The following is a 26,212-nucleotide window of genomic DNA, read 5'->3' as shown; positions in this document are numbered from 1 at the left end:
ACTGGAAGAGGAACTGAAACAGAATCCGGCACCCCAACCGGGACTAGAACCTGGGGTGCCAGTGCTGCAGGCGGAGGATTAGCCTAGTAAGCCACGGCACCAACTCAAATAAATAAAACCTTAAAAAATAATGGATCAAAACAAGTAAAATCTAACACTGCTGTCAGTTTAATGTTCACTGTATTTTATATGGTATCTTCTTTGCTCAATTGGGATATTTTTACTAAAACTTACAAAAACTATTGGGTGAATACATAAGGTAATAAATGGAATTCAAAGTGCAATACATATGAAGACACTTAATCCCATCATTATGATCAATACTGCACTGAAACTGATCACTTTGACTATTGAGATGGCATTGGTACATGCCAAGTGTCAAAAGGATCACATAAACAAGACAAGTGTCTGCTAATACTGATAGAATTAAAAAGGAAAGAACAATCCAACATGGGGAAGTGGGATACACAGTAGACTCATAGAATGGCAGATGTCCTAAATAGCACTCTGGCCTCAGAATCAGCCCTTAAGGCATTCAGATCTGGCTGAAAAGCCCATGAGAGTATTTCAGGCATGGAAAGCCAAGTCACTGTGGCAAAAAAAAAAAAAAAAAAAAAAAAAAAAAAAAAAAAAAAAACCTAAATGAAAGATCTCTGTGAGTAAGATCCCAGTGGAAAGAACAGGCCATCAAAGAAGGAGGTACCTTTCTCTGAAGGGAGGAGAGAACTTCCACTCTATGACCTTGTCTAAATAAGATCAGAGTTGGCAAACTCAAAAGGCTTCCATAGCTGTGGCAACTCATGACAAGAGCCTCAGGTGATTACTGATGCCATAAACAAGAGTGTCAACTGTTAAGTCAACAACAGGAGTCACTGTGCATTTACTCCTCATGTAGGATCTCTGTCCTTAATGTGTTGTACATTGTGATTTAATGCTATAATTAGTACTCAAACAGTATTTTTCACTTTGTGTTTCTGTGTGGGTGCAAACTGTTGAAATTTTTACTTAATTTATACTAAATTGATCTTCTGTATATGAAGATAATTGAAAATGAATCTTGATGCGAATGGAATGGGAGAGGCAGCGGGAGATGGGAGGGGTGTGGGGAGGGAAGCCATTGTAATCCATAAACTGTACTTTGGAAATTTATATTTATTAAATAAAAGTTAAAAAAAGAAAATATAAAAAATAATTTTGTCCGGGGTGCCGGATTCTGTCCCGGTTGCCCCTCTTCCAGGCCAGCTCTCTGCTGTGGCCAGGGAGTGCAGTGGAGGATGGCCCAAGTACTTGGGCCCTGCACCCCATGGGAGACCAGGAGAAGTACCTGGCTCCTGCCATCGGATCAGCGCGGTACGCTGGCCGCAGCGCGCTGGCCGTGGTGGCCATTGGAGGGTGAACCAATGGCAAAAGGAAGACCTTTCTCTCTGTCTCTCTCTCTCACTGTCCACTCTGCCTGTCAAAAAAAATAAAAATAAGATTGTCAATTTGTTAAGTCAACAACAGGAGTCACTGTGCACTTACTCCCCATGTAGGATCTCTGTCCTTAATGTGTTGTACTATGTGAATTAATGGTATAACTAGTACTCAAACAGTACTTTATACTTTGTGTTTCTGTGTGGGTGCAAATTATTGAAATCTTTACTTAGTATATACTAAATTGATCTGTATATAAAGATAATTAAAAATGAATCTTGATGAAGAATGGGATGGGAGAGGGAGTGGGTTGCGGGTGGCAGGGTGGTTATAGGGGGAAAAAGTCACTATAAACCAAAAGTTGTATTTTGGAAATTTATATTTATTTAATAAAAGTTAAAAAATGCAAAAGAAAATACATATGAAGACATGTTCAACACGCTGCTAGTCAGAGAAATGCAATTCAAACAAGGAAATGCTATCACATACAGATAAAAATGGCAAAAATTGTAAGTCACTTGGGCCCCATGTGCGACCACCAGATTGATCTGACTCCTGGCTCCTGGCTGTTGCAGGAATTTGGGGAGTAAACTAGCAGGTGGAAGATTGATATTTAACTCTTTTTCCCCTCCTACCCACCTTACAAATAAATCAAAATGAATAAACTTTTCTTAAAAAACTCTTGATCCCTCTTCCACTTGATCCCCTCTTGATCCCCTTCCACTCCCCTCATTGGATGGTCTCCTCCAACTCTTTGAATATGCAGGCATGCTTAGCAACTGGCTTCAAAGACTCCAGTCTAGAAAGGGAAACAGTAAAAATCAAACCTAATTCTGATTGACTCACTAGCAAATTATACATGAGAAATACCAAACAGGAAAATCTATACTAAGAAATCATTCATTCTTTTAAGTGTAGTCATATTGTACCTGTTCTGACTTCTATTTATTTTGAAAGGCAGGGAAACATAGACTATCCATATCTTGGTTCACTTCCCAAGTGATTATCCCATAGATTATTCCCATAGATTATCCCAATCTTGGTTCACTCGCACAGGAGGGCTGTGCAAGACAGAGGAGAGGAACCAGAGACTCAATGTGAGTCTCCCATGTGGGAGGCAGGAATCCAAGTACTTGAGCCATCACTTGCTGCGTCCTGGGGTGTGCATTAGCAGGAAACTGGAACTGGGAGCACCCTGATATGGGACGTGGGTATCTCAAGTGGCATCTTACCCACCACAGCAAACACCCGCCAAGGCTTTATCTTTTGAGATGCACACAAAAACATTTACAGAAGAAGTGATATGGCGTTTGGGGATGACTACAAAATAATCCATGGGGGAAGAGGACAAGAGATGGAAGTTTCAAGGACACAAGAGCAGGGATAACTCTTCAGTCTGGGTCACGGTCTATGAAAGTTCATTATGCTGATCTCTGAAATCTTGCCAAAAAGAAAAAAAGTTTAATAAATAAATCTCTGCTGAGATGTACCCTCTCTAAGAATCATTTACATTTACTAAACAGATTACTTCATATCTCCATTTGACTTATCTGCATTTTGATTATCTACTTTATTAAATATTCAATTTTCATTATAACCACTTAACAGGCATTCTGAAGTTCTTACTAAAGCAGACTGAAGTTCTGTTCAAAGATGATTTGCTATCCCCTGATGCAATGTGCTACCACTGAAGTGTTTATGGCAAAAAAAACTACATTTTAGATTTCCAACGCACTGAGCATCCTACTACATACATGGATGTATAGGGAAAAAGGACACCAAAATATTAAGAGAGTCTTCTCTGTACAGCATAGTTTTTTTTTTTTAAATATTGAACTACTATTTTATAATCAGGAAAAAAAATGACATACAGAACTAAAATATAGACTATGTCAAAAGTGAAAGAAAAAACCCTATAAAAAGCAGACCAGTAATCAGAAAGTACACATAAAGCCAGCTCTCAGCTAACATTAAAAGATTCTTCATTGTAGAATACAGATACTTCATCAAGGCCAAGCTTCCTCAAGACAGAACTTCTTAATCCTATTCTAAATGTACTGAGTGGGCTTCAGATACTCACTCACTTTGCCAGTGTCCTGCAGCTGAACAAGGGACACTCCACAGAGCACACATGTAGTATTCAGGTAATTGGAAAAGCAAATGCCACTGTAACCTGGTCAATATTCTGAATTACTCATCAGTCCTTTGTGTGTGTGGCTGGAATCAGTTCTCCTTTAAGGAATTGGTCAGCTCTGGATGTATGCAGAAATCAAACTTCTGAGCCTGCATCACAAGACCTAAAAGTAGGGTGGCCCGACTGAGATGGTATTCTAGAGTGACCCTCACTCCCAGTGCTAGCCATCCTCCACTCATCACTATCTTTCAATAAGGACCTGCCTGGATTTAGGCTGCAAAAATCTTACCTCAAGTCATTCACTAAGCAGATAATTACTAAGGTCTTGTTAAGTAGAACCTACAGTGTTCTCTTCCCCCTTAGCTCATTATGCTCCATTCAACTTGACTTTCTGACAGTTCCAAGAATGCACTAAGGGGGCCAGCACTGTGGTGTAGAGAGTAAAGCTGCTACCTGCAGTGCCGGCACCCCATATGGGGACCGGTTCATATCCTGGCTGCTCCACTTCTGATCCAGCTCTTTGCTATGGCCTGGGAAAGCAGTAGAAGATGGCCCAGGCCCTTGGGCCCCTGCACCCATGTGGGAAGGAAGGATGCAAGGGAGGGGGAGGGAGAGAGAAAGAGAGAGAAAGAGAGAGAAAGAGAGAGAAAGAGAGAGAGAGAGAGAGAGAGAAAAAGAAAGAAAGAAAGAAAGAAAGAAAGAAAGAAAGAAAGAAAGAAAGAAAGAAAGAGAGAGAGAGAGAGAGAGAGAGAGAAAGAAAGAAAGAAAGAAAAAGGAAGGAAGGAAGGAAGGAAGGAAGGAAGGAAGGATGGATACATTAAGTATTTTGTTATCTCAAGGCCACTGTTCTCTGTAACACCCACAGCCGCCTTCCCATCTTCCTTCCTGCACTAGACAAACTGTCACCTAACCAAGGCAGCCTGCACTAACCATGCCACTCCAGTCAGTCTTTCCTCTTCCTCAGCCCCGCCATTTGCCTTTACCACAGTACCTTTTAACTTAGTAGACAACTCATTCTTTCCTCTTTTGTCCACCTTGCTCAGTGAAACAGAAAAACTCTATGAGGGCAGGGATATGTTTAAGTCCTCGCTAGACACCCAAATACAATACTCAATTTAAATCAGAATCTTCATTACATATGAGCATGGTAAAATAATAAATTAACAATGAATTATAAATCTTCTCATGATCAACTAAACACCAGAACTCTCCAAAAAAATGGATATGTGCTATCACTTTTAAGTACTTTAAGCTATATATTTTCAAAGGAGAAATTTCCAAAGCATGGCTCATTCTCCCATGTAACTTTGAAAGTGTTCTTATTAATGATCTACAATCTCCTCATTCCCAAGGGTCTTCCGGTTTGCTTTTCTCAAACACTAGCATTAACCACAGGAAACATTTATGTTCTTCAAACCTGAATGAGATTTTGGATTTAATTCAAATAAAATTATTTTAAATTTCAACTAATATCTAAACTCTAAAATAATTGTAAGACTCATAACTTAACTCTCCACTCCCTGCTCATCTTCAGAAAGCCAGCATTTAAACACCAACAATAAAAGTCACAAATAAAAATTCCAGAATGTCAACACTGGAAAAACAAAGTTCCAATATCCAAGGAGTTTGCAGTTTACCTAGAACCACTTGTGAAGACCACAGAAGGCCAACAGGGTGTAAAATACAGGAACACCGAACCTTTACAAGAGGCTGATCCTTATCTCACCACAGGGTTCTGTCTTAACCAGACTTAACTGTGAGGCTTCTGGGATATTTTCCAAGCCCTTTCATCTAGTAACTTGCAAAAAAAAAAAAAAAAAAAAAAAGAGTAATTTTGATCATATCATATCATAATCCCTTTCTCTTGGTTTTAGACTGAAGTCTGAGGCATAAATGTACCAGTGACTCCCAAACTTCAACCTAGGGAGTAGCATATGCCCAGGATGCAGGATGACATTTGCATGTTTTTAAATCAGTTTATAATACAACGAAAAAAAAAAAAAAGAACATATTTGGATTTTTCACAAAGCTAAACGTATTCAAAGAACCTTTCCTTTTTTTCTGAAATTACATCCTTTGTGTTTCAAAATGTGTTTTATGAAATGATGGTAACAGCAGATGGTGTTTTTAACACTGTTATTTGGTAAAAGCTGGCAATCCCCACAGCATACCCAAATGATGTACAAATTCTGCCATTCACAAGATCCAGAGTGTGTAGAATGCTGATAGTCTGAAAAGCAAATGGGCTTTTCCAGGGGGTGGCTGCCCTGGGCAGGGAGTGCCACTCCCAGGACCCCGAAGCCTACTGAACAGTAGCCACCTTTGCTTCTACTTCACTGAAACCACACTGCAGTTTCTCTTCACAAGATCTTTAACGTCTCTACTACTCTTCAGCTCTGAAGCTGTTTCTTCTAGTTGTTAATTATGAACATACAAAGGGGCTACCAAAAGTTCACAGAAAATGAATTAAATTTACTTTGGTTAAAAAATTAAAATCTGGGGCTGGCGCTGTGGCATAGTGGGTAAAACCGCTGCCTGCAGTGCGGGCATCCCATATGGGTGCCAGTTCAAGTCCCAGCTGCTCCACTTCTGCTCCAGCTCTCTGCTATGGCCTGGAAAAGCAGTACAAGATGGCCCAAGTCCTTGGGCCCCTGCACCCGCATTGGAGACCTGGAAGAAGCCCCTGGCTCCTGGCTTTGGATCAGTGCATCTCCAGCAATTGCAGCCAACTGGGGAGTGAACCAGCATTGGAAGACCTCTCTCTCTCTCTCTCTGCCTCTCCTTCTCTCTCTGTGTAACTCTGAATTTCAAGTAAATAAATAAATCTTTTTTAAAAAAGTTAAAATCTATGAAGATGTTTATCATAATACATATTTTCCAGTAACTTTATGAAGACCCTTTGTAAATCACTGAGCTATCAACATACTTCACAGAAGACTTTAGGGAATAGGTAGAATGACATAATAAGCTATTTAAAAACACTTAGAATGGTAAAGAGAATGTGCAAGAAAAATGAGTAATTTGGACAAAGAATATAACCAAAATGAGTGAAAGTATAAAACAGCATACAGGCTCTAATAAGTAATACCACTAATCAATATAAATGGTTAAATAAACTCAAAATGTTAAGTTTTTCTCCACAGAAACAAAGCAGGCCTGGATCCCAAGGCAGCTTGCACAGGCTTATTCAGCCAGACTATCCATGGAGTACACGAAACTCAGGATTCAAAAGCATCTCTCTCCCCCTTTCGTACGGTCAAATTTGGAAGAAGGACACTGGAAGCTCCTAAAAGACATTAATTTGTTATATTTCCTTTATCTTTAAACAAAACAGCAATTTCATATCCCACTGTCATGTTGTTATTCCCAAACTGAGAAACAAAGGAATATTACCCTTCCTAAGGGCACAATCAAGGGTCTAGAGTCCAGCTCCTCCAATCTGGTCCCATTATTCATTGGTTCTAAGAAAGGATCATTCTGAAAAATGGGTTGTAGCATAAAACTTACCACTTCTGTAGCTTCTGAGTGTACAGTTCAGTAGCATGAAGTACACTTATGTTGTCATGCAACCCAAATCACCTATTTTATGCTGGATTCCTAAGCTGTTCAAGGTATGCCTTCATTTGCCCGAGAACATGTATTTTTGCTCCACACTCCTCAACCTTCCCATTTTCTAGTGCTTGCACCCACTGAGAGACTCTTGTTTTCTGTATCCTAGAATACCAGTGGTATTATTACACAGGTGCAAAAGTGGAACTAATTCAATTATCTTGAAGACCAAGATAGGTCTCATATCCCATGCATTCAACTTGGCATGTCAATTGTCAAAGCAACTAGTGGGATGAAGATGTACAATTCCTTCTTTTTAAGTGGATTTTGAGGCTGTAATATTCCTTTCCTCAATAGAAAATATGAAACGGAAGATTTCTTCATGGATATCACTACCACAGGCATCTACAGTTTTTATCAAGAACCACATAAAATTAAAGGATCTGTTCAAGTAACTGAAATTCCATTATTTCACAACAGATATACAAGCATATATCAATAGACACATAGCATAATAGCTTTTGCCTTGACGGATATAGAACATGGCAGTGCACACCCTGATCAATAGATATGGGATACAGTAGTGTTTACCTTCATCAATGTGTTACATATGGCTTATCCTAGCAACAACCGATTCTCCACTGTCCTTGATGATTAGTAATTGTTCAAAGTGTTAGGGTACTTGAGTGAACCTGGCATACTCCTGTACTATCTCAAGGCAATCAGTGTGACAAAACTGCACCTGAACATTAATTCTAGCTACTACTTTTTCCTTAAGGCTTACACATATGAGACACAGAGAGCTCCCATCTGCCAAAACAAACTGTCAATTTTTGTGAATTTCTCAGACTGGTTTTTAAATAGAGACGTATTGTTTCACAAGTTAGAAAACATGGGTATCTCAGATTTCATATTACCAACTATGGCCAAACTGCTGGAATCAAAGGGCTCTTTCCTACCCAAAGACTCAGCACATGGTTAGAACACTCAAGGAATACTGAAGAGATTATCATCACAGTACCGATTCATTCACTCATGAGTTTAATGCCCAGGGAAGTGTACCTGGATGCTCCCACGAATACAGCTTTCAGGATAACTACTACACAGAACCATCACCAAATGAGAAACCCCCAAGAGCACAGGAATACCAACACTGCAAGCAAACATTGATCATTTTTCAAGCTGTAGTTATACTAATTTGCAACACAGTTCATTGAACAGAAATTACTTCACAGCTTCAGGAATCCCCTATGAGATTAAATACCAGCACTACAAATTTAAACTTATTTTTAGGCAGACTATTAAGACTATTAAATAATTTAACTAATCATTGAACCATCATGTCTTCATGCAGACCTGCATCATATCAGATTTGCTTATCTTACAGGCTGCCAAATATTTCACTAATATCTAGCACAAGATCCACTCCAGGACAACAGAATTCGCTGCATAATGAAGATAAAGAACAGAGGATTCAATTGGTGAGGTACCCATTCATGTGACAGAAGACTTAAAATGGGTGCCAGCAATTAAGGTTGTTTTTGTTTTTTGGTTTTTTTGTTTTTGGTTTTTTTTTTTTTTTTTTTTTTTTTGACAGGCAGAGTGGACAGTGAGAGAGAGAGACAGAGAGAAAGATCTTCCTTTTGCCGTTAGTTCACCCTCCAATGGCCACCACGGCCAGCGCGCTGCGGCCAGCGTACCGCGCTGATCCGATGGCAGGAGCCACGTACTTATCCTGGTCTCCCATGGGGTGCAGGGCCCAAGTACTTTGGGCCATCCTCCACTGCACTCCCTGGCCACAGCAGAGAGCTGTCCTGGAAGAGGGGCAACCGGGACAGAATCCGGCGCCCCGACCAGGACTGGAACCCGGTGTGCCGGTGCCGCAAGGTGGAGGATTAGCCTAGTGAGCCGCGGCGCCGGCCAGCAATTAAGTTTTTAAACTTATTTATTGCATGTGGGCAGGTATTTGGCCTAGTGGTTAACACATCCATGTTTCATTCCCAGCTCCAGGTCCTGACTCCAGCTTCTGCTAACCCAGAGCCTGGAGGTAGCAGGTGATGGCTCAAGTAGTTGGGCTCTGCCACCCGTGTAGAAGGCCTAGAATGAGTTCCCGGCTCCCGGCTTCAGTCCAGACCTGACCGCTCAGCCACTACGGTTATTTGGGGAGTGAACCAGCAGATGGGGAGCTCTTGCTTGCTCTCCACATTGTGGTGCAGCAAGTAAAGCCATCATGATGCCGATTCGTGTCTCAGCAGCTCCACTCCCCATCCAGCTCCCTGATAACGGCCTGGAAAAAGCAGCAGAAGATGGCCCAAGGGCTTGCAGTCCTGCAACCCACGTGGAAGGGCTGGAAGCAGCTCCTGGCTCCTGGCTCAGGCCTGGCCCGGCCCCAGCCATTGCAGTCATCTGGGGAGTGAACCAGTGAATGGAATATGTCATTCTCTGACTCTTCCTCTCTCCATAACTGATTTTCAAATGAATACATAACCTCTAAAAAAAAAAAGCAGTTAACTGGTTTTAACCCAGTGTTTTCCTATCTATCCTTGCATTAGAATTTATGACATTCCTGAAAGTCAAGTAAAGGTAAAGACCATCTTGCCAAATTTCAATTGGACGCAGTCTGGTCAGTCATACTGTTAATGGAGTTTATACTAGTCCTCAACATGACAGTTAGTCAGAGGCATTAGTCAATACTGATTTAAAATAATGCCCAGCCATCAGAGCTAACCAATCGCAAAACTCTTTCACAGAGGTCCTACACTGAATCGAGATCTTTATCAGTATTAATTAACTAACATTATAAGGTGACTGTGGCTCAAGCACTGAGTTCCGAACTGTATGAGTAACATTTACTTTTAAGATTTATTTATTTATTTGAAAGTCAGAGTTACACAGAGAGAGGAGAGGTAGAGACAGAGACAGAGACAGAGACAGAGGTCTTCCATCTGCTGGTTTCACTCCCCAGTTGGTTGCAATGGCCGGAGCTACACTCAGGAGCTTCTTCTGGGTCTCCCATGTGGGTGCAGGGGCCCAAGGACTTCGGCCATCTTCTACTGCTTTCCCAGGCCATAGCAGAGAGCTGGATCAGAAGTGGAGCAGCCGGGTCTCAAACTGGCACCCATATGAGATACCAGCACTGCAGGCAGCAGAACCCGCTATGCATCAAAGCCAGCCCCAAAGTAACATTTACTTCTGACAATACTTTGAGTTAGCAGCAATAATTTTAAGTCATAGGTAACAAAACTTAGTATATGTAAAAGCACTAGGTGAAATTACAAGCTTTTCCTCATCTACAGTTTAGTGATCTGCTATCCATAATGATGACACATTAGGATCACACTACTACATTCATATAATGACTGCAATTGAAGAGGAATATAATTTGAAATCATCATAGAAGTCTTCTCATTTGGTGGTTCTCAATGAGAAGCAGGTCACCTCTAGGTCTCCCCTAATTCCAATTTCTTAGCTTACAGAGGCACTGTCAGAATAGAGAACACAAGAAAATGAGATGCGTTCTACAGATAATTCTCCTGCACCCTTCTGCAAAGAACTTACCTTAGAATCGTGCTCTAGGGGCCAGCACTGTGGCATAGCAGATAAAGCCGCTGCCTGCAGTGCTGGCACCCCATTTGGATGCCAGTTCAAGACTCAGCTGCTCCATTTCTGGTCCAACTCTCTGCTATAGCTTGGAAAAGCAGTGTGAAGATAGCCTAAGCCCTTGGGCCTCTGTACCCACAAGGGAGACCTGGGAGAAGCTCCAGGCTCCTGGCTTCAGATGGGTGCAGCTCCGGCCATTGCAGCCATTTTGGGAGTGAATCAGCGGATGGAAGCCCTCTCTCTTTGTGCCTCTGCCTCTGCCTCTCTGTAACTCTCCCTTTCAAATAAATAAATAAATCTTAAAAAGGAATCATGGTCTAGAGTACATAAGCTTAGGATTAATACATTCAAACTGAACTCTTTTCTTGGCTATTTATTGACCACTGGACCTAGGGCAGCAGGCTAAGTATGCTCTATAAAGCTGGCATAGTGACAGCCTTACATATAATATGAAGTCAACAAGCCCTAGTTACTACTTGCAGAGTCCTCGACTGATGGCTTACTTAGATTGCTGGAATGCAGGGCTGTTATTCTGATAGCAAGGAACCCAAATCTACTTCTGTGGAGCTTTCCCCACTTATTCCAGTCTTAACTTATTTATAAAGCAAAACGGAACAAGTTCACTTCCTGCATGACTATGAAAGTTAATCCAGTTGCATTAAAAGAGTTTAAGCATTAGCTATACCACTTTAAAAAAAGTCATCTTTTACCAATGATTAAACTACTAAAGAAAAGATGGTACAAAAAGGTTTGCATTTCAATAGAACTAGCTTTATTTTTTTTTTTAAACAAAAGAAAGGATCTAAAAGCAAATGCAGATATGTACCAAGGGATGGGCATGGCCTGGTTCTTACAAAGGAGTTGCTGTGCCATAATGGAAACAGCTAATTAGGAGAAACAGAGAAGTGTCTGCTAGCGTCATCTGGAGATGCAAGGTAACTGAAAGAAGGTGCTCTGCCCAGCAATCTGCATGGAAAAACAAAACAAAACAGAAACAAAAGAACAGAAGTTGCTTCCAGAGAACTATGTAGTGGCAGCATGAGAACTGGCATCAACTCACAGTCTTCTCATTTTCCCCATTTTCTATAATTTTCCTCTTCTTCTCGTCTGTTTTTTTCTTGAAGATGTTATTTCGGTAAAACTGAAGTTCTTTGATGCTTTCACTTATGTCATCAAGTGCCCTACAAGCAAACATATCACACCAAATAAAACGCCTAGAACCAGAGGAGGGGGAAATCACTTCATGAGGTAGAACTTCTTAACTTAAGAACAACACATTACCGCAACTGCCTCTATCTAGCACCATCAACAAGTGCAAAAAGCCAATTTTCTTTAAGTGTTTTTTCGTGTTTTAAAAAACTTTTGATAGAAAGAACTCATAAAATAGAGGCGATCAAAATTTCCCAAACTCTTCCGTAAGATGGTGACGCATTCCACAGCTGGAAAAAAAAATTCCAGGGTCTAATAAGTTTAGGAAAAAATACATCAGATATTTCTTTTCTTGTCTGTAGAGCATTTAGTGCACTCAGGTGTGCTATGCATTCCTAAGAGGAAGCTATGCTAATACAAAGCATTTCTAAAACTTAATTGACCACAACTGTGGAATACTTAATACAAGCTCATGGAACACAGTCTGGAAAAGACTACACAAGACTTGGTGATATTCCTGAACAAAATACACCTACTTGAACTCAAGCCATGACTCAGTCATGATAATAAATATTGTCATAAGAGGATCTACCTTCTCCCTGGTGATTTATGCTATAATCAGTGGCTGCCTGCCTTCATCTAACAGCCTTGCTTCTCCTCCAACATGCTGTTTCTTATCTCTCATAGTCTGAGAAATCAGGTAACCCGGAATAGCGGAAAAGTATGCAAGTAGGGGCCAGCACTGTGGCACAGCAGGTTAACATCCTGGCCTGAAGCAACGGCATCCTATATGGGTGCTGGTTCTAATCTCGGCTGCTCCTCTTCCGCTGCAGCTCTCTGCTATGCCTGGGAAAGCAGTGGAAGATGGTCCAAGTCCTTGGGTCCCTGCACCCACATAGGAGACCCAGAAGAAGCTCCTGGCTCCTGGCTTCAGATTGGCGCAGCTCCGGCCATTGCGGCCATCTGGGGAGTGAACCAGTGGATGGAAGACCTCTCTCTCTCTACCTCTCTCTGTAACTCTTTCAAATAAATAAAAATAAATCTTAAGAAAAAAAAAGTATGCAAGTAAATCCATGATCTCTGAATGATGGGTCAAGGGCCTCTGCTAAAGAATCAACAGCACCAACTCTGGTGCTAGAGTTTATGACAGTTCTTTGGCCAAGATAATAATCAGCTTTCTTCCCAAGTCTTGAGTATATGGTAAAGAGCTGAAGCTGGAAGAATACAGCTTCAAGCTAAGTAAAGGTACACAACCACTTATCCACAATACTGAAATCTAGAACAGATGTGAAAACTCAAAAGAACTTTTAGAATCTGTTATGTGGCAAAACTTCACCAGTCTTGACATGAGATTATTTAGTCACCAATTACTCCATTTGCTAAGAAGAACCATGCAATTCACTAGAGAACCATCAATGTGTTCTCTGATGGAGTGCTTCTTCAAATCTTGTTAGTAGGAGTGGCACATGATAAATAATATGGGTATACTCCCACCTTTTTGAACTGTCAACTATTGTGAAGCCCAAAACATTGCAAACTTCAATCATTTCATATAAACTATTCTAAGCTTTTATCATTATGCTATATTCCAGGTACATCCAATTAAAAGAATATGAGAATGCCACATTTTGGCACAGGGTATGGTCTTTCTCTGTTTGTCAAGAACTGTGCATGGCACATAGGAGTTTAGTAAATGGGTGAACCAAAAACTCCACTCAAAGGACAACCCTTAGACACCAGTTGCCAATCTCCTGCTGGGTTTTAGGTTCCTCCCAAAAGTTTACAATATCAAAAAGAAAAGAACCAGTAAAGGACAGGTGATGCAAAAGATATTTAAATTACTTGTATACTTGTGCCTGAGGCAACATACAAAAAACAATGTGAAAAACAAATGTGTCCAAGCAAGACAACTGTATCACATAGCTGTTCACAAAGTGTTGTCACTGCAAATGGCTACAAGTCCGTATTCTCTATAATAATAATACTCCTTTCTAAAAAGATCACAGATATTTTCATCACACCTACACACTAGTTATCTAGTGATTGTACAATGCAATAAAGACCATACCCACCTCAGACTAGACTCCTGATCAGAATTTCTGATCATCTTAGTAAAAAAAAGCTATCTTTCTGCTAGATGACTTCCACCTTTCCCTCAAGGAGAATGTGGAGATGGGGCATTATTTCAGTCAGGATCTGGGGAGTTGTGTGTTGTGTCAGATTAGCAAGTGCTTGGCAGGACCCAACCTTACCTGTGAGAGGCGGCCTTCTTTGGTGCAAATTCATATTCTTCTGGATACCAGCGTCTATACACAGCAGAAATGGAACTTTCAAAGGAAACTGTCTCAAATACACCAAGTAATTACCTCCTTCAAGTAACTGATTAACACTGAAAAAGGCATGTGGGTCCTAACTTTGGGACTCTATTTTCCACCCTCTCCTCTCTTCATTCCACACAGCCTCTTTGAGCAAGGCCATCAATGTGTAAGATTCCTAACTCTGTAACTTCAGCCCAGCCTTCGCCAGGCTCTCTATCACGGATATAGGCCTGCCTGCTGCACACCTCCACTGAAAACTCCACTCGACACTTGAAAGCAACACAAATAAAATCACACTCGTGGTTCTCAACACCTCTCTTCCCCTCCACTGGATCTACTCTTCGTCTTAGCCTCTCTCTTTGAGCAATCCCATCATCCACCTACGCTGCCCAAACTAGAAATACCTCAGACCCCTTCCATGTCCTCAGTCTCCCGGACAAGGGGCCAACGAGGTGCTGAGCCCCTCAGGTATTTTATGTCGATATTCAGCCTACACATCCCCTAAGGGCCGTTTACCTAGCCCTACTCTATTTACCACCACTTTTCTCCCACCCTCTAGTCCTATCATTCATTCTTCAACTTAAAACTTGCTCGATGGAATCCCACCCCTTGTAAGATAAAATTTAAACTCCTTAATATGGCACATAAAACTTTCCTAACTCAGTCTCACCCCCTACCTTGGCCAACTTCATGCTCTGTACTACAGCATTAATGAACAGTTTGTAATTCCTTCAACACATTTGCCTCATCCTCAGGCTCCCTCACATCCTCACACCTCCACTTTGTCTATGGAATGTTCTTTCCATGCTTAACTACTTGGAAAACTTCTACTCTGCTTTAATCTCAATTTAAAAGCTATTTTTTCCCAGGTCGGTACTGTGTCATAGTAGGCTAATCCTCCACCTGTGGGGCAGGCATCCCATATGGGCACCAGTTTGTGTCCCAGCTGCTCCACTTCTGATCTAGCTCTCTGCTAATAGCCTGGGAAAGCAGTGGAAGATGGCCCAAGTGCTTGGACCCCTGAACCAGTGTGGGAGACCCAGAAAAAGCTCCTGGCTCTTGGCTTCAAATTGGCCCAGCTCCAGTCATTGTGGCCAATTGGAGAGTGAACCAGCAGATAGAAGATTTTTCTGTCTTTCTTCCTCTGTAACTCTACCTCTCAAATAAATAAGATCTTTTAAAAAATAAAGAAAGCCATTTTCCCAGGTAAAGCTTTCCTTGACTTCCCACCCTCCTGCTCCAACACAATTAGGTGCCCCTTCTCTTGGGCTCCCCATATTCTAAATGCACCTTTCTGCTACACAAGTCATACACAGAGTATTTTCAGAGTGTGCTTTTCACACATCTGTCAACCCACTTGACTCTAGGTTACTTAAGGGCTTTTCATCTCTGTATATGTTCCCAGCAAACAGGCTATCAACTGGCAGAGATGAGTGCTTAAAAAACTTCCCAGATTAATGAAATTTACATGAAAGATTTTTCACATTGGTTTCTCCAATTCTCACCAGTCCAGGCTAAATGAAGGTACTTTTAAGCAAGAAAGGGATACACCCACATGGCACGCTTAGTTCTACAGCTTTATTCACTTACTTTCTACAAATTCTCAAATAAAACATGCTAAATGAGGCAATTTAATGGATCCTAAATATAGCCCTTACCTGCACAGTTCTTTAACAGTGCTCACATCAATTATTCTATAATGAAGATGTTTCATGAACTGGGGCATGTATTTGTCAAGAAACTTCTTATCTGCATGAACTGAATTTCCTAGAAAGACACGAAGCATACTGCATCTGTGTATTTCTAGTAGTATACAACAGGATATAAAAAGTCATAAATTGTATTTTGAAATGGAGATGATTTTTTTAAATTCAAACAATTCCTAAAAGCATCTCTAAATTTCCAAATAGTTCTGAGAGCATCTGACTTGTTTATAAGTGCAAATTTCCAATTTTAGTCAATTTGGTTCAAAATAAATCTATGAATGACCTCTCATGGAAAAAAGATTAAATTCATCATTCTATATGCTTAAAATACTGCATAAACCTATTTGTTATTTTTCAAGATCATACCAGATGTGCAAACTTCCTCCTCCCAGTGTCACAAATCCACATTAACACTAAAGATTTAACTGAACCATGTAAGTAGATAAACCTTTATTTACATTTCACATTTTTAACAAATCATATCCATATTCATATTTCCATACAGCAATTTATATTTTAAAAAACACTAAATTTTAAATGAGAACTTCCAAATAAACATCAGCCACACTGGGGGGAACATTTATACAACATATGTTCTAGTATTTAATGCCTAAACATTTTTCTAAAGATTTAAGGAAAGTGTTACCACATCAATTTACATATACAAATGCAAATGTACCTCATAAAACATTAACTTCCCTCTGATACTGTCAGCCCTTAAAAATCATAGTAGGAAAAAAAATCCTAGAAGAACTGGCTTGATCTCTTTAGAAAGTCAGTGTCACAGGGGAAAAAGAGATAGGTGGACAGCTGTAGATTAAGAGACTAAAGACATAATAATAACTAACTGAAATACATTGGTCTTGATTAGATGTTTGGGAAATTCAAACATGGACTAGATTTTATCACATACTATTAAATGTTAATTATCTTCAAGGCAAAATGATACTGTGTTACATAAGAAAATGTCTTCATTCTTAAGAGATACTTAAGTATTTGGAAACAAAATGTCATGATGCTTGCAATTTACTTTCAAACATTCATCAAAAGACAAGTAAAAGCAACATGGTACAAAGTTAACAATTACTGATCCAATTTTTCTACACGTTTCAAATTTTTCTATGATAAAAAGATAGGAGGCCAGATTTCATTGAATTAGTCTGTGTTTCCTGGATCTCCTGTCAGGTTTCAGGGCATTTCCCCCAATACTCATGACATAAATTATACAAGGAAACTTGAACACAAAAGTGAGATGTATAACCCAAATCAAGGTGAGTGGAAGACATGGACGGTCTTGGCTGGTCCATCTTGGCTGGTCTCTCGTGAACCACTACAACAGAAGACTATCTACAAGATACACATAGGATTGGATTTTACCTGCAAGTGGACAGAGCCCCGGAGGAGTCTGCTGTCGTACAAAGGACAGAAATTCATACTCTGCCTGCTGCAATGTAATTGTACTCTCCTTCACTGCCTTGGTAAGACCAGACTGCAAGAGAGAATCCCCAGCCCCCACCAGAAACACATGAAGTCAGTTTTCAAAGGCATCCAGAAATGAAACTTCACTTCTAAAATGGGCAAATATAACCACAGATGGGCCACTTTTAGAGCTCAAGTTCAAATTGAAACTGCCATCTTTGCACCAGGTTTCTTAAAGAATCCAAGTCAAATAAGCTATGTTCCTGGTTGTTAATAGCATTTCCACAGTCAAAAAGATGGTGCTCAAAGTCCAAGGATATATAACCTCTGGGAAGAGACAACTATTAACAGGAGAGCAGCATCCCCCTCGTCTGACAGTTGATGTCTAACCTGATCCAAAAGACTGACTTGAGTAATACTCGACACTCCACAATGCGTTCGTGACAGACTGAATGTAGGAGAGAGAAAAGAGGACATTTGGGAGAAGAAGATCTGGAGAGGTCCCAAAGATGAAACGTAAACAAGCAAGCAGTTTCCCAGGCTTGCCAAGCAATCTTCCTCTAACCCTCTTTTTAATACCATCCAACAATGGTAAAGAATTCGGATGTGGGCGCAACAAGCTTGTTACTGATCCCCAAAGCAGCAATCCTTTTATTTGGTTATGTTACCTTCCCATGGTGCTCCTTACACCAATCTGACATGCTGTCCAGCAACTCATCTGGCTGTTTTATGATCAGGTTAGGACCCTGTGGATGGGAAAAGCCATTAGTCACCAAGAATCCACAGGCGTAACCTTGCTCTTAGAGGTAAAAGTTAAGCTGCTCTAAAGACTTGATATACATAGCAGAGAAAGAAAGAGATAAGGACACTTTGTGAACTCCAAAGTGCTCTTCATTCAATTCAGCACTATGGATGACATCAAAAAAGTACACACACAACCAAATACCAAAATGCCTACTAACAGAGGACACAGATATCTATCAAGAGTCAGCAAACTATAGCCCCAGGCTTCAACTGTTTTGTTAATTTTTATTTCATGTGAGAGGCAGAGACAAAAACAGAGAAAGACGAATCTCCCATTCACTGACTCACTTCCCAAATGCCTGCAACAGCCAGGACACCAGGAGCTGAGAACTCGATCCAAGTCTCTCACGTGGGTGGCAGAGACCAGAGTACTTGAGCCATCATCTGCTGCCTCCCAGGCATTAGGAAGTTGGACTCACGAGCAGAAACAAGTCTTGAAACCAGGATTCTAATATCCCAATCAGTGTCTTAACAACTACACCAAACATCTACTCCACTGATGCTTTTTCTGACCCTAAAGCTAAGAATGATTTTTTTACATTTGCAAGGAATTAAGAAAAAAATACATTTAGATACACATACAAAATATCAAGAAAATACATGAGGATTGAGGATGAGGGTGGAGAACAGGACAAGAAAACAAATCTATAACAGAAATACTTCAGATAAAGCTATACTGTTTAATAATCATGTTGTGCATTTTTTTAAAAATGTAGAGATAATAGGTGGGACTGGTGTTGTGGCACAGTGTGTTAAGTCACAGCTTGCAATACCAACATCCCATATCGGAGTGCTGGCTCAAGTCCTGCTCTGCTTCTGATCTAGCTCCCTGCTGATGTGCTTGGGAAAGCAGCAGATGACGGCTCAAATACTTGGGTTGCTGCAACCCATGTGCAAGACCCATATGGAGTTTTTGGCTCCTGGCTTCTGCTAGGCCCAGCCTTGGCTGTTGCAGCCACTTGTAGTCTGAACCAGCAGATGGGAGATCTCCCCCTCTCTCCCTCCCTCTCCCTCATCACTCCTGCCTTTCAAATAAATAAATGAATCCTGAGAAGAAAAATAAAGGTAACAGGTAACATCTGAAAAAAAAAAAAAAAAAAAAAAAAAAAACTGACCCTCAAATTTTTAGCTCCATTTAACAGAACATTCAACTGTGAGTTTTCAGATTGAGCCCCAGGAGTAAAAGTAGCCTGGCCATGGCATTAAGTCACCTTAGTTTCTCCTTCTTGTAAGATGGTGTTAATAAAACGGTCCCCTTTCTCTCATATGGACATTAACAGGATAAAAGAAATTACAGACATGAAAGTTCTTTGAACTCTCTGAAAGAAAATTACTCTATAAAATTCAAGGTATCATTACTACCAATGTGGTAAAAATAATTTGTGATCACTAAAAGGTATGGCTAGAATTTGACTAAAATATGCCTAAAATTCCTTTTTAATCCTACAATTAAAAAGGAGTTTTAATCCAACAAGAAAACTTCTATTCATAATCTCTTTGAAAAAAACAAAAATACTGCTCCAACAACATATTTTTATTTTTTTTATTTTAAAGATTTATTTTATTTATTTGAAAGTCAGAGTTACACACAGAGAGAAGGAGAGGCAAACAGAGAGGTCTTCCATCCGCTGGTTCACTCCCCAGACAGCCACAGTGGCTGGAGCTGTGCCGATTCGAAGCCAGGAGCCAGGAGCTTCCTCTGGGTCTTCCCATGTGTGTGTAGGGGCCCAAGGACTCAGGCCATCCTCTGCTGCTTTCCCAGGCCACAGTAGAGAGCTGGATTGGAAGTGGAGCAGCCGGGACTCAAACTGGCACCCACATGGGCTGCTGGCACTGCAGGTGGCGGCTTTACCCACTACACCACAGCACTGGCCCAAACATACTTTTTTAAAAATCAAAATCAAAACGGTGAGGCTGGCACTGTGGCATAGCAGGTAAAAACGCCACCTGCAGTGCCGGCATCCTATATGGACACCGGTTCAAGTCGCAGATGCTCCACTTCCAATCCAGTTCTCTGCTATGGCCTGGGAAAGCAGCAGAAGATGGCACTCCTTGGGCCCCTGCACCCTCGTGGGAGACCCAGAAGAAGCTCCTGGCTTTGGATCAGCCCAGCTCCAGCCATTGCTGCCATCTGGGGAATGAACCAATGGATGAAAGACCTCTCTCTGTCTCTCTCTCTCTGCCTCTGCCTCTCTGTAATTCTGCCTTTCAAGTAAATAAATAAATCTTTAAAAAAAAAAAAAAAAAAAACCTCAGGGGCAGACATTTAGCCTAGTGGTTAAGAAAGACACCCACTCCCAAATCAAATATATGGTTCAACACCTGGTTCCAACTCCTGACTCCAGCTTCCTGCTAATGCTGACCCTAGGAGGCAGTGGTCATGGCTCAAGTATCGGGTTCCTGCCAAGTGGGAGACTTGGTCTGAATTCTCCACTGCCAGTTACAGCCTGGCCCAACCCTGGCTATCGCAGGTATTTAGGATAGCAGATGGGAGTTCTCTCACTCTTTCCCACCCCCCAAAAAATAAATTATATTTTCTTAAAAATCTAACAATGGTGGAAAGAAGCAAATCTAAGACTACATAACTTATTCTAGATTTCAGTTTGGATGTACAAAAAAATCCTCCAAATAGGATAAGACATCTTCCCTAAACCCTTACATAAGAACAAAACATATTTTCCACAGAACTGACAGCCCCTAAGCTTTTTTTTTTTTTTTAACATCCTTATCCTCATCTGATTTAGTCTATTTACAAATGCTGCACTCATTGGCAGCTATGTGAATACATACCCAAATTTCCTCCAGGGAACATATCAACCTACTGGTCCATTAAACTGTCATTATATCAACAGTCTAACGGACAACTCTTCTTTGGCCAAGGGTAAGTAGGGCTGGTAAAATAGACACTTCTCTTCACTATTCATCTCCAAGGAATTTCAACAGAAAAAAACAACCAAACCTAAAACTCAAGTGCTTTATTTATATAAAGCTAAAATAAGGTTGACATAAAGCCTCATAATACTCCAGCTGATGTGTCAGGAAGATAAGGCTGGTATCCACAAATGCAGCAATTCATCTATAAATGCCTTCTCACTTTTTCACCTACCCAGGAGAATAAAGGGAAGTCTTAATGGTAAAATTATGAAATTCATCCCATGCCAGTAATACACCGATGTTCCCCACCCCCGAAGCCTGGTTAAACAAGACTCTCTTTCCCACAAACACCCTTGTTTTGTTCCTATTCTAGAGTCTCTTCATGACTCTGAGGACTGCTGGCAGTCTAAAACAGTTATTCACGGTCAGAGATTTCCTTCTCTACCAATCAGATGGTGTCTCCTACTTATTACATGTTTCATCAGTGGCTGAAATGCAACAGATGTGTTTTATTTGTTTTGCTTAATGTTTCAGTGGAAAGAAACAAGTACAAACCTTAACTGTGCCCAGCATATTGAGAGCACTTTATGGATATGCATCAACAGAAATTCTAAAATCTTAATGCAGATCTAGAAGAATCATATGTCCCAGTTAAAAAAAGCAGAGTGAGTGCATATGGAGTCAAGTTAAAGATCACGCCGTAAAGATGTGAATGTTGGCATGAATCACTAAACCCGAGCACTTATTGAGACTGCTTTGAACTACTTGCTCCCCTCAATTAGTAGCCAGGTGGCCTTGGGTAAATCACTCTTCAGGCCCATGCCAAAACGTTCTCAGCCATAAAATGAGCACTGTAACAGTACTTACCCTACAGTTGTGAAAATTAAGAATGGATATATGTAAAGCACTTAGAATTGAGTCTGGCACACAGTAAGGTCTCATTAACTAACAGAATTTATGTTTCTGTAAATTCCTGGCATGGCTAATTGAAAAACTAGGCAGCAAGTTGGATTACATACCAACCCTACCAGGACCTACCACATTATTTTGGATGTTAATCTACATAAACCCCAGTTTTCTTATATCCTAATTAAAGAGATGGAGTGGGGGAGAAAAATCTCTGTATTTTCAGTACCCTCTAACCAATATGACTGGATTACACGACATCACCTACTTCAGCCAAAATGTTAAGATCAGAATCAGTTATCAGACAGGCCATCTCAATAATCTGGTCCTTCTCAATGTCCAGTCCTGTCATCTGCAACAAAAAACAAATATATAACACACACAAAACCACCTTTCTGGCCTATCCGACCCAAGTTTATTTACCAGGCATTCTCTCGAGCTTATTCAGCTGATATCCCACGGGCAGAAGAAAAGCTAACACTCCTAAAGCAGGGAAGTCGTCAAGGTGCGAAACGTGACTTCTCATTCATTAAACACACACTCACCAAAGCTCTGCCATTTGTCAAGCCCTGAGACTCCACTCTGGGACAGCTGCAAAGTCAGTAGAATGGACAGCTGACAGCCAGCACTCGTTACTAAGAGTTAGCTCACTACCATCACTACCGTTTTCCTACTGACGACACCCCCTGGATGTGCACAATTTAATAGAATTACCCTCATTTCAGAAAGGGCGACTCTGAGGCTTCTGGAAGAGGGGAGCCCTCCACAAAGGAAGGGAAAACCAGAACGGAGGAGAAGGGTTCTGGTCCCAACTCAGACCCTCACAGGCAGCATGACCTTGGCAGAGTTGAGTCCTCGTTTATGGAACGAGGGAAGTAAGGCTGAGTCATCTCCGGAGTCCCGTCTAGCTCCAGCAACCTGGGGTCCTTTAAGGCTTTGGGAGGGGCGGCGCGGGGTGGGGGGCAGAGTCGCGGTCCCCAGCTAAAGCCCCCCGCGACCCCAAGCCCGGAGGCCCCAGGGCATTAGGGAGGTCCACGTCTGGGCGGAGGGGGTGGGGGCGGAGAGCCATATGGAGACTCCTCCCCGGCGAGAAGCCCCTTAGTCCGGCAGCGTCCCCGACCCGGCTGCTGCTCACAACCCGGCCTCGCTCACCTGCTACACCTGGGATCCAGTGCCCGCCGCTCTCCTGGGGCTGGCACGGCCGGTCGGTCCCACGCGCGAACCCTCTCTCGCCTCCCCTCACCCCCGCCGACCGCACTCACCTCCAGGTCCACCCAGACCATCCGCTGAGCCATGCTCTCCCCTGCCGCCATGGCCGCGCCACCTTCGCGGACACCCCGCGCCCCGAACTGCCCGCCACTCCCTCCCACACCTCGCAACAGCCTGGAGCCCAGGGAGCCGCCTAGCATCACCCGGCACAAGCCGCCACGGCCCCAGCCCCGCAGCCGGCGCTGGCGCAGGCGCGATGGTCGCTAAACGTCGCAAACCCGCGGGGAGGCGCAGGCCCCGAGACCACAGCTCCCAGCATCCCGTGCGCCGGCTCGCCCAGGGCCGCGCGCGGCTCGGGTGCCCAATGGGATGCTGGGACGTGCAGTCTCGCCGGCCCCGGCGCTCGGATTCCCCGCCCCCGCCACGTGTGTTTCGGCTGTTACTGGACGCGCATGTTTTTCCAGACTAAGTTTGTTTGCTTCCAGGAGTTACTTCCTGAGTTTTGGTTAGTTGTAAACTGCGTAGTTGGAAAAAGAACTCTTTGACGGTGATGGGTCACGACAGGCTCAAGTATCTGTTTATGATTTTTTTTTCCAGCTATGGCTTTCTTTTGGGGGCATTTTTCCTATTTATTACATAGCTGCCCCTTGGGCGCACTGCGAATGTTTTGCATTTACTTGGCTTTTTTTTTTTTTTTTTTTAAGCCGGGTCTCATCTGACAGCTGCCTTAGTGTGTATTAGGCGGTCCTTGGAAGTTTACTTTCCTTCCTTATGGGTGGACCTGGTCTGCGTTTTGGTTCATCTGTAAGATGTCAGTGGCAATGAGGACTTCCTTCTCCACCCTCGGAAGTTCTCAGAGGTAAACCTTGTCCCTGTATCACAAATCCATGCCGCAAACTAAATTAAAATGGAAGAACCCAGCCCTGCCTGCTCTGTCACCGGCTCTAGTTTCTAATCAAAGTTGTCTTCAATCCGCTCCAAATGACTGCGCTTCTTTCCATCATTTTAGGAACACAGGGCGGTTCTGCTCTGCCTGGTCCCTGACGTCTTGGATCTTCGGTTGCAAATCTGTGTGCCTGGTACAGCATTTGTCACAAATGTTGGTGTCGGGGCCGGCGCTGTGGCTCAGTGGGTTAACGCCCTGTCCTGAAGCGCCGGCATCCCATATGGGCGCCGTTTCTAGTCCCAGCTGCTCCACTTGCGATCCAGCTCTCTGCTATGGCCTGGGAGAGCAGTGGAAGATGGCTGGGTCCCACGTGGGAGACCCAGAAGAAGCTCCTGGCCTCGGATCGGCACAGCTCTGGCCGTTGTGGCCACCTGGGGAGTGAACCATCAGATGGAAGATCTCTCTCTCTCTCTCTCTCTCTCTCTCTCTCTCTCTCTCTGTGTGTGTGTGTGTGTGTGTGTGTAACTCTTTCAAATAAATAAATAAAATCTAAAAAAAAAAAAAAAAACGTTGGTGTCAGCCTTGAACTATATCCTCTATACATTTTTTTCTGACAGCCTTATTGCCACTAATTACAGAGTGTGTGGTCCATTGCATAGTAATTGGTACCTGGTGAGCTGGTTTTGTGAGAAACTGTTGCCTAATGAGGGCTTTAAGGAGAGTGCACTGCACTGGCTTTCCCCTTCAGTTCTTTGGTGTACCCAACCCAACATCTGCCAGGGCCCCAAGGGACTCTTTGAAGGACCATCAGAACATGCCACAGATTACACTTACAAAGACTTTTATCTTTGACAGTGTATATTTATTGTAACTGCGTTTCCTGATGAATCACATTGTTTTGCTGTAGTTTTTTATTTGTTGAGAAGTGATCTGCACTATTTTTTTATTTCATAGTTTTAAACATGATTCATAGAAAATAGAATTGGCTGAAGTATAGCAACTTTTTTATAAGATTACTTATTTGAAAGTCAAAGTTACAGAGAGAAGGAGAGGCAGAGAGAGAAAGAGTTATCTTTCATCCGCTGATTCACTCCTCAATTGGCCACAATGGCCAGAGCTGTGCCAATCCGAAGCTAGGAGTCAGGAGCTTCTTCTGAGTCTCCCATGTGGGTGCAGGGGCACAAGGGCTTGGGCCATCTTCTACTGCTACCCAAGGCCATAGCAGAGAGCTGCATCAGAAGAGGAGCAGCCAGGACTCGAACTGGCACTCATATGGGATGCTGGCACTGCAGACAGCGGCTTTACCCACTACACCACAGCACTGGCCACAAAGTATAGCAACTTTTATCAACTGGTATTTTTGTATCCTAAGGTGTATTTTCTTTTTTCCCACATCTATTTATTTGAAAAGCAGAGAAAGAGAGAAGGGTCTTCTTCCCCAGATGGCTGCAACAGCCCTGGCTGGGCCAGGCTGAGCCCAGGAACTCCATGCCAGTCTCCCACATAGGTGGCAGGAATTCAAGTACTTAAGCCAGCATTTGCTGCTGCTTCTCAGGCACATTAGCAGGGAGCTGGATGGAAAGCAGAGAAGCCAGCACTTGAACCTGGGACTCCAATATGGGATGCGCATTCCCAAGTGGCAGCTAAACCTGCTGTGCCACGATTCTCCATAAAGTTTTTTGTTTAATTTTCAAAGAATATCTTTTGTTTTCAGCGTTACTACAACATCGATCAGTTTTATTACAAATTACAACTTCAATGGAAGTATTTACATGTAAGAACTTAGGTCTTGAACATTCATAATCATAATTATTAAATATAATTATATGTGGACATTGTGGAAAATTCCAATATAATATACTTTTTATAATGATAAACTCAAATGTTAGTCAAATGGTATTAAAAGGAGATTTCTGGGTTATTTTTATCATTAGATTGGTAATCTTAAAGATCCATGTCCCAAAGTAAAGTAATATATGCATCAAATTCACAAATCCAAACCAGGCATACAAGAGAGAGGAGAGACACAAGAGCACGGGAGCATAGGGCTCCAAGTCTGAAAGCATCCTGGTCGAACGCTGGACCCAAGTCATTACTTTCCCTTTTCCTTTCTTAATAAGATTCAGCTTAAAGCCACATTATTCAGAGACTGCTTTTTCAATTCTGTTGTGAACCTGGAAACACATGTTAATTAACTTCAAGGACATGCTGCCAAGTTGTCCTGTTCTCTAAAATCACAGACTCT

The 26,212-nt window shown here is 42.0% G+C and overlaps 1 protein-coding gene and 1 long non-coding RNA gene across 8 annotated transcripts; one reads left to right on the top strand and one right to left on the bottom strand.

The window, feature by feature from the left end:
* Positions 1–11,445: 11,445 nt before the first annotated feature.
* Positions 11,446–23,434, bottom strand: REXO2 (RNA exonuclease 2). Of its 5 annotated transcripts, XM_008261117.4 has the most exons (8): positions 23,135–23,434; positions 22,141–22,224; positions 17,957–18,034; positions 17,247–17,358; positions 15,822–15,930; positions 14,098–14,151; positions 11,757–11,877; positions 11,446–11,662 (listed from the first exon to the last, which is right to left on the bottom strand). In XM_008261117.4, exons 1-8 carry the CDS (start codon positions 23,279–23,281, stop codon positions 11,615–11,617), a joined length of 753 nt encoding a protein of 250 aa, XP_008259339.1. In that variant the 5' UTR covers positions 23,282–23,434; the 3' UTR covers positions 11,446–11,614. The 5 variants fall into 5 exon arrangements, 4 of the variants coding, with proteins under 4 accessions (XP_008259339.1, XP_002708465.1, XP_089168980.1 ...); XR_016220276.1 differs by lacking the exon at positions 17,247–17,358 and having other exon boundaries at positions 23,135–23,411; XM_002708419.6 differs by having other exon boundaries at positions 11,544–11,877.
* A 13-nt stretch (positions 23,435–23,447) lies between these two features.
* Positions 23,448–24,535, top strand: LOC108176944 (uncharacterized). 3 transcript variants are annotated; one of them, XR_016220287.1, is made up of 3 exons: positions 23,450–23,586; positions 23,786–23,940; positions 24,091–24,535. It is a non-coding gene; the product is annotated as an uncharacterized LOC108176944 (long non-coding RNA). The 3 variants fall into 3 exon arrangements; XR_001793660.4 differs by having other exon boundaries at positions 23,474–23,651; XR_016220295.1 differs by lacking the exon at positions 23,786–23,940 and having other exon boundaries at positions 23,448–23,586.
* The last annotated feature ends 1,677 nt before the right edge of the window (positions 24,536–26,212 follow it).

Source organism: Oryctolagus cuniculus, chromosome 1 (genome assembly GCF_051225735.1).
Source record: "Oryctolagus cuniculus isolate XC-2025 breed Fujian yellow rabbit chromosome 1, ASM5122573v1, whole genome shotgun sequence".
Classification (NCBI taxonomy): Eukaryota; Metazoa; Chordata; class Mammalia; order Lagomorpha; family Leporidae; genus Oryctolagus; species Oryctolagus cuniculus.
Note: the sequence above shows the minus strand (reverse complement) of the source record. Positions and strands in the feature narration are given on the sequence as shown.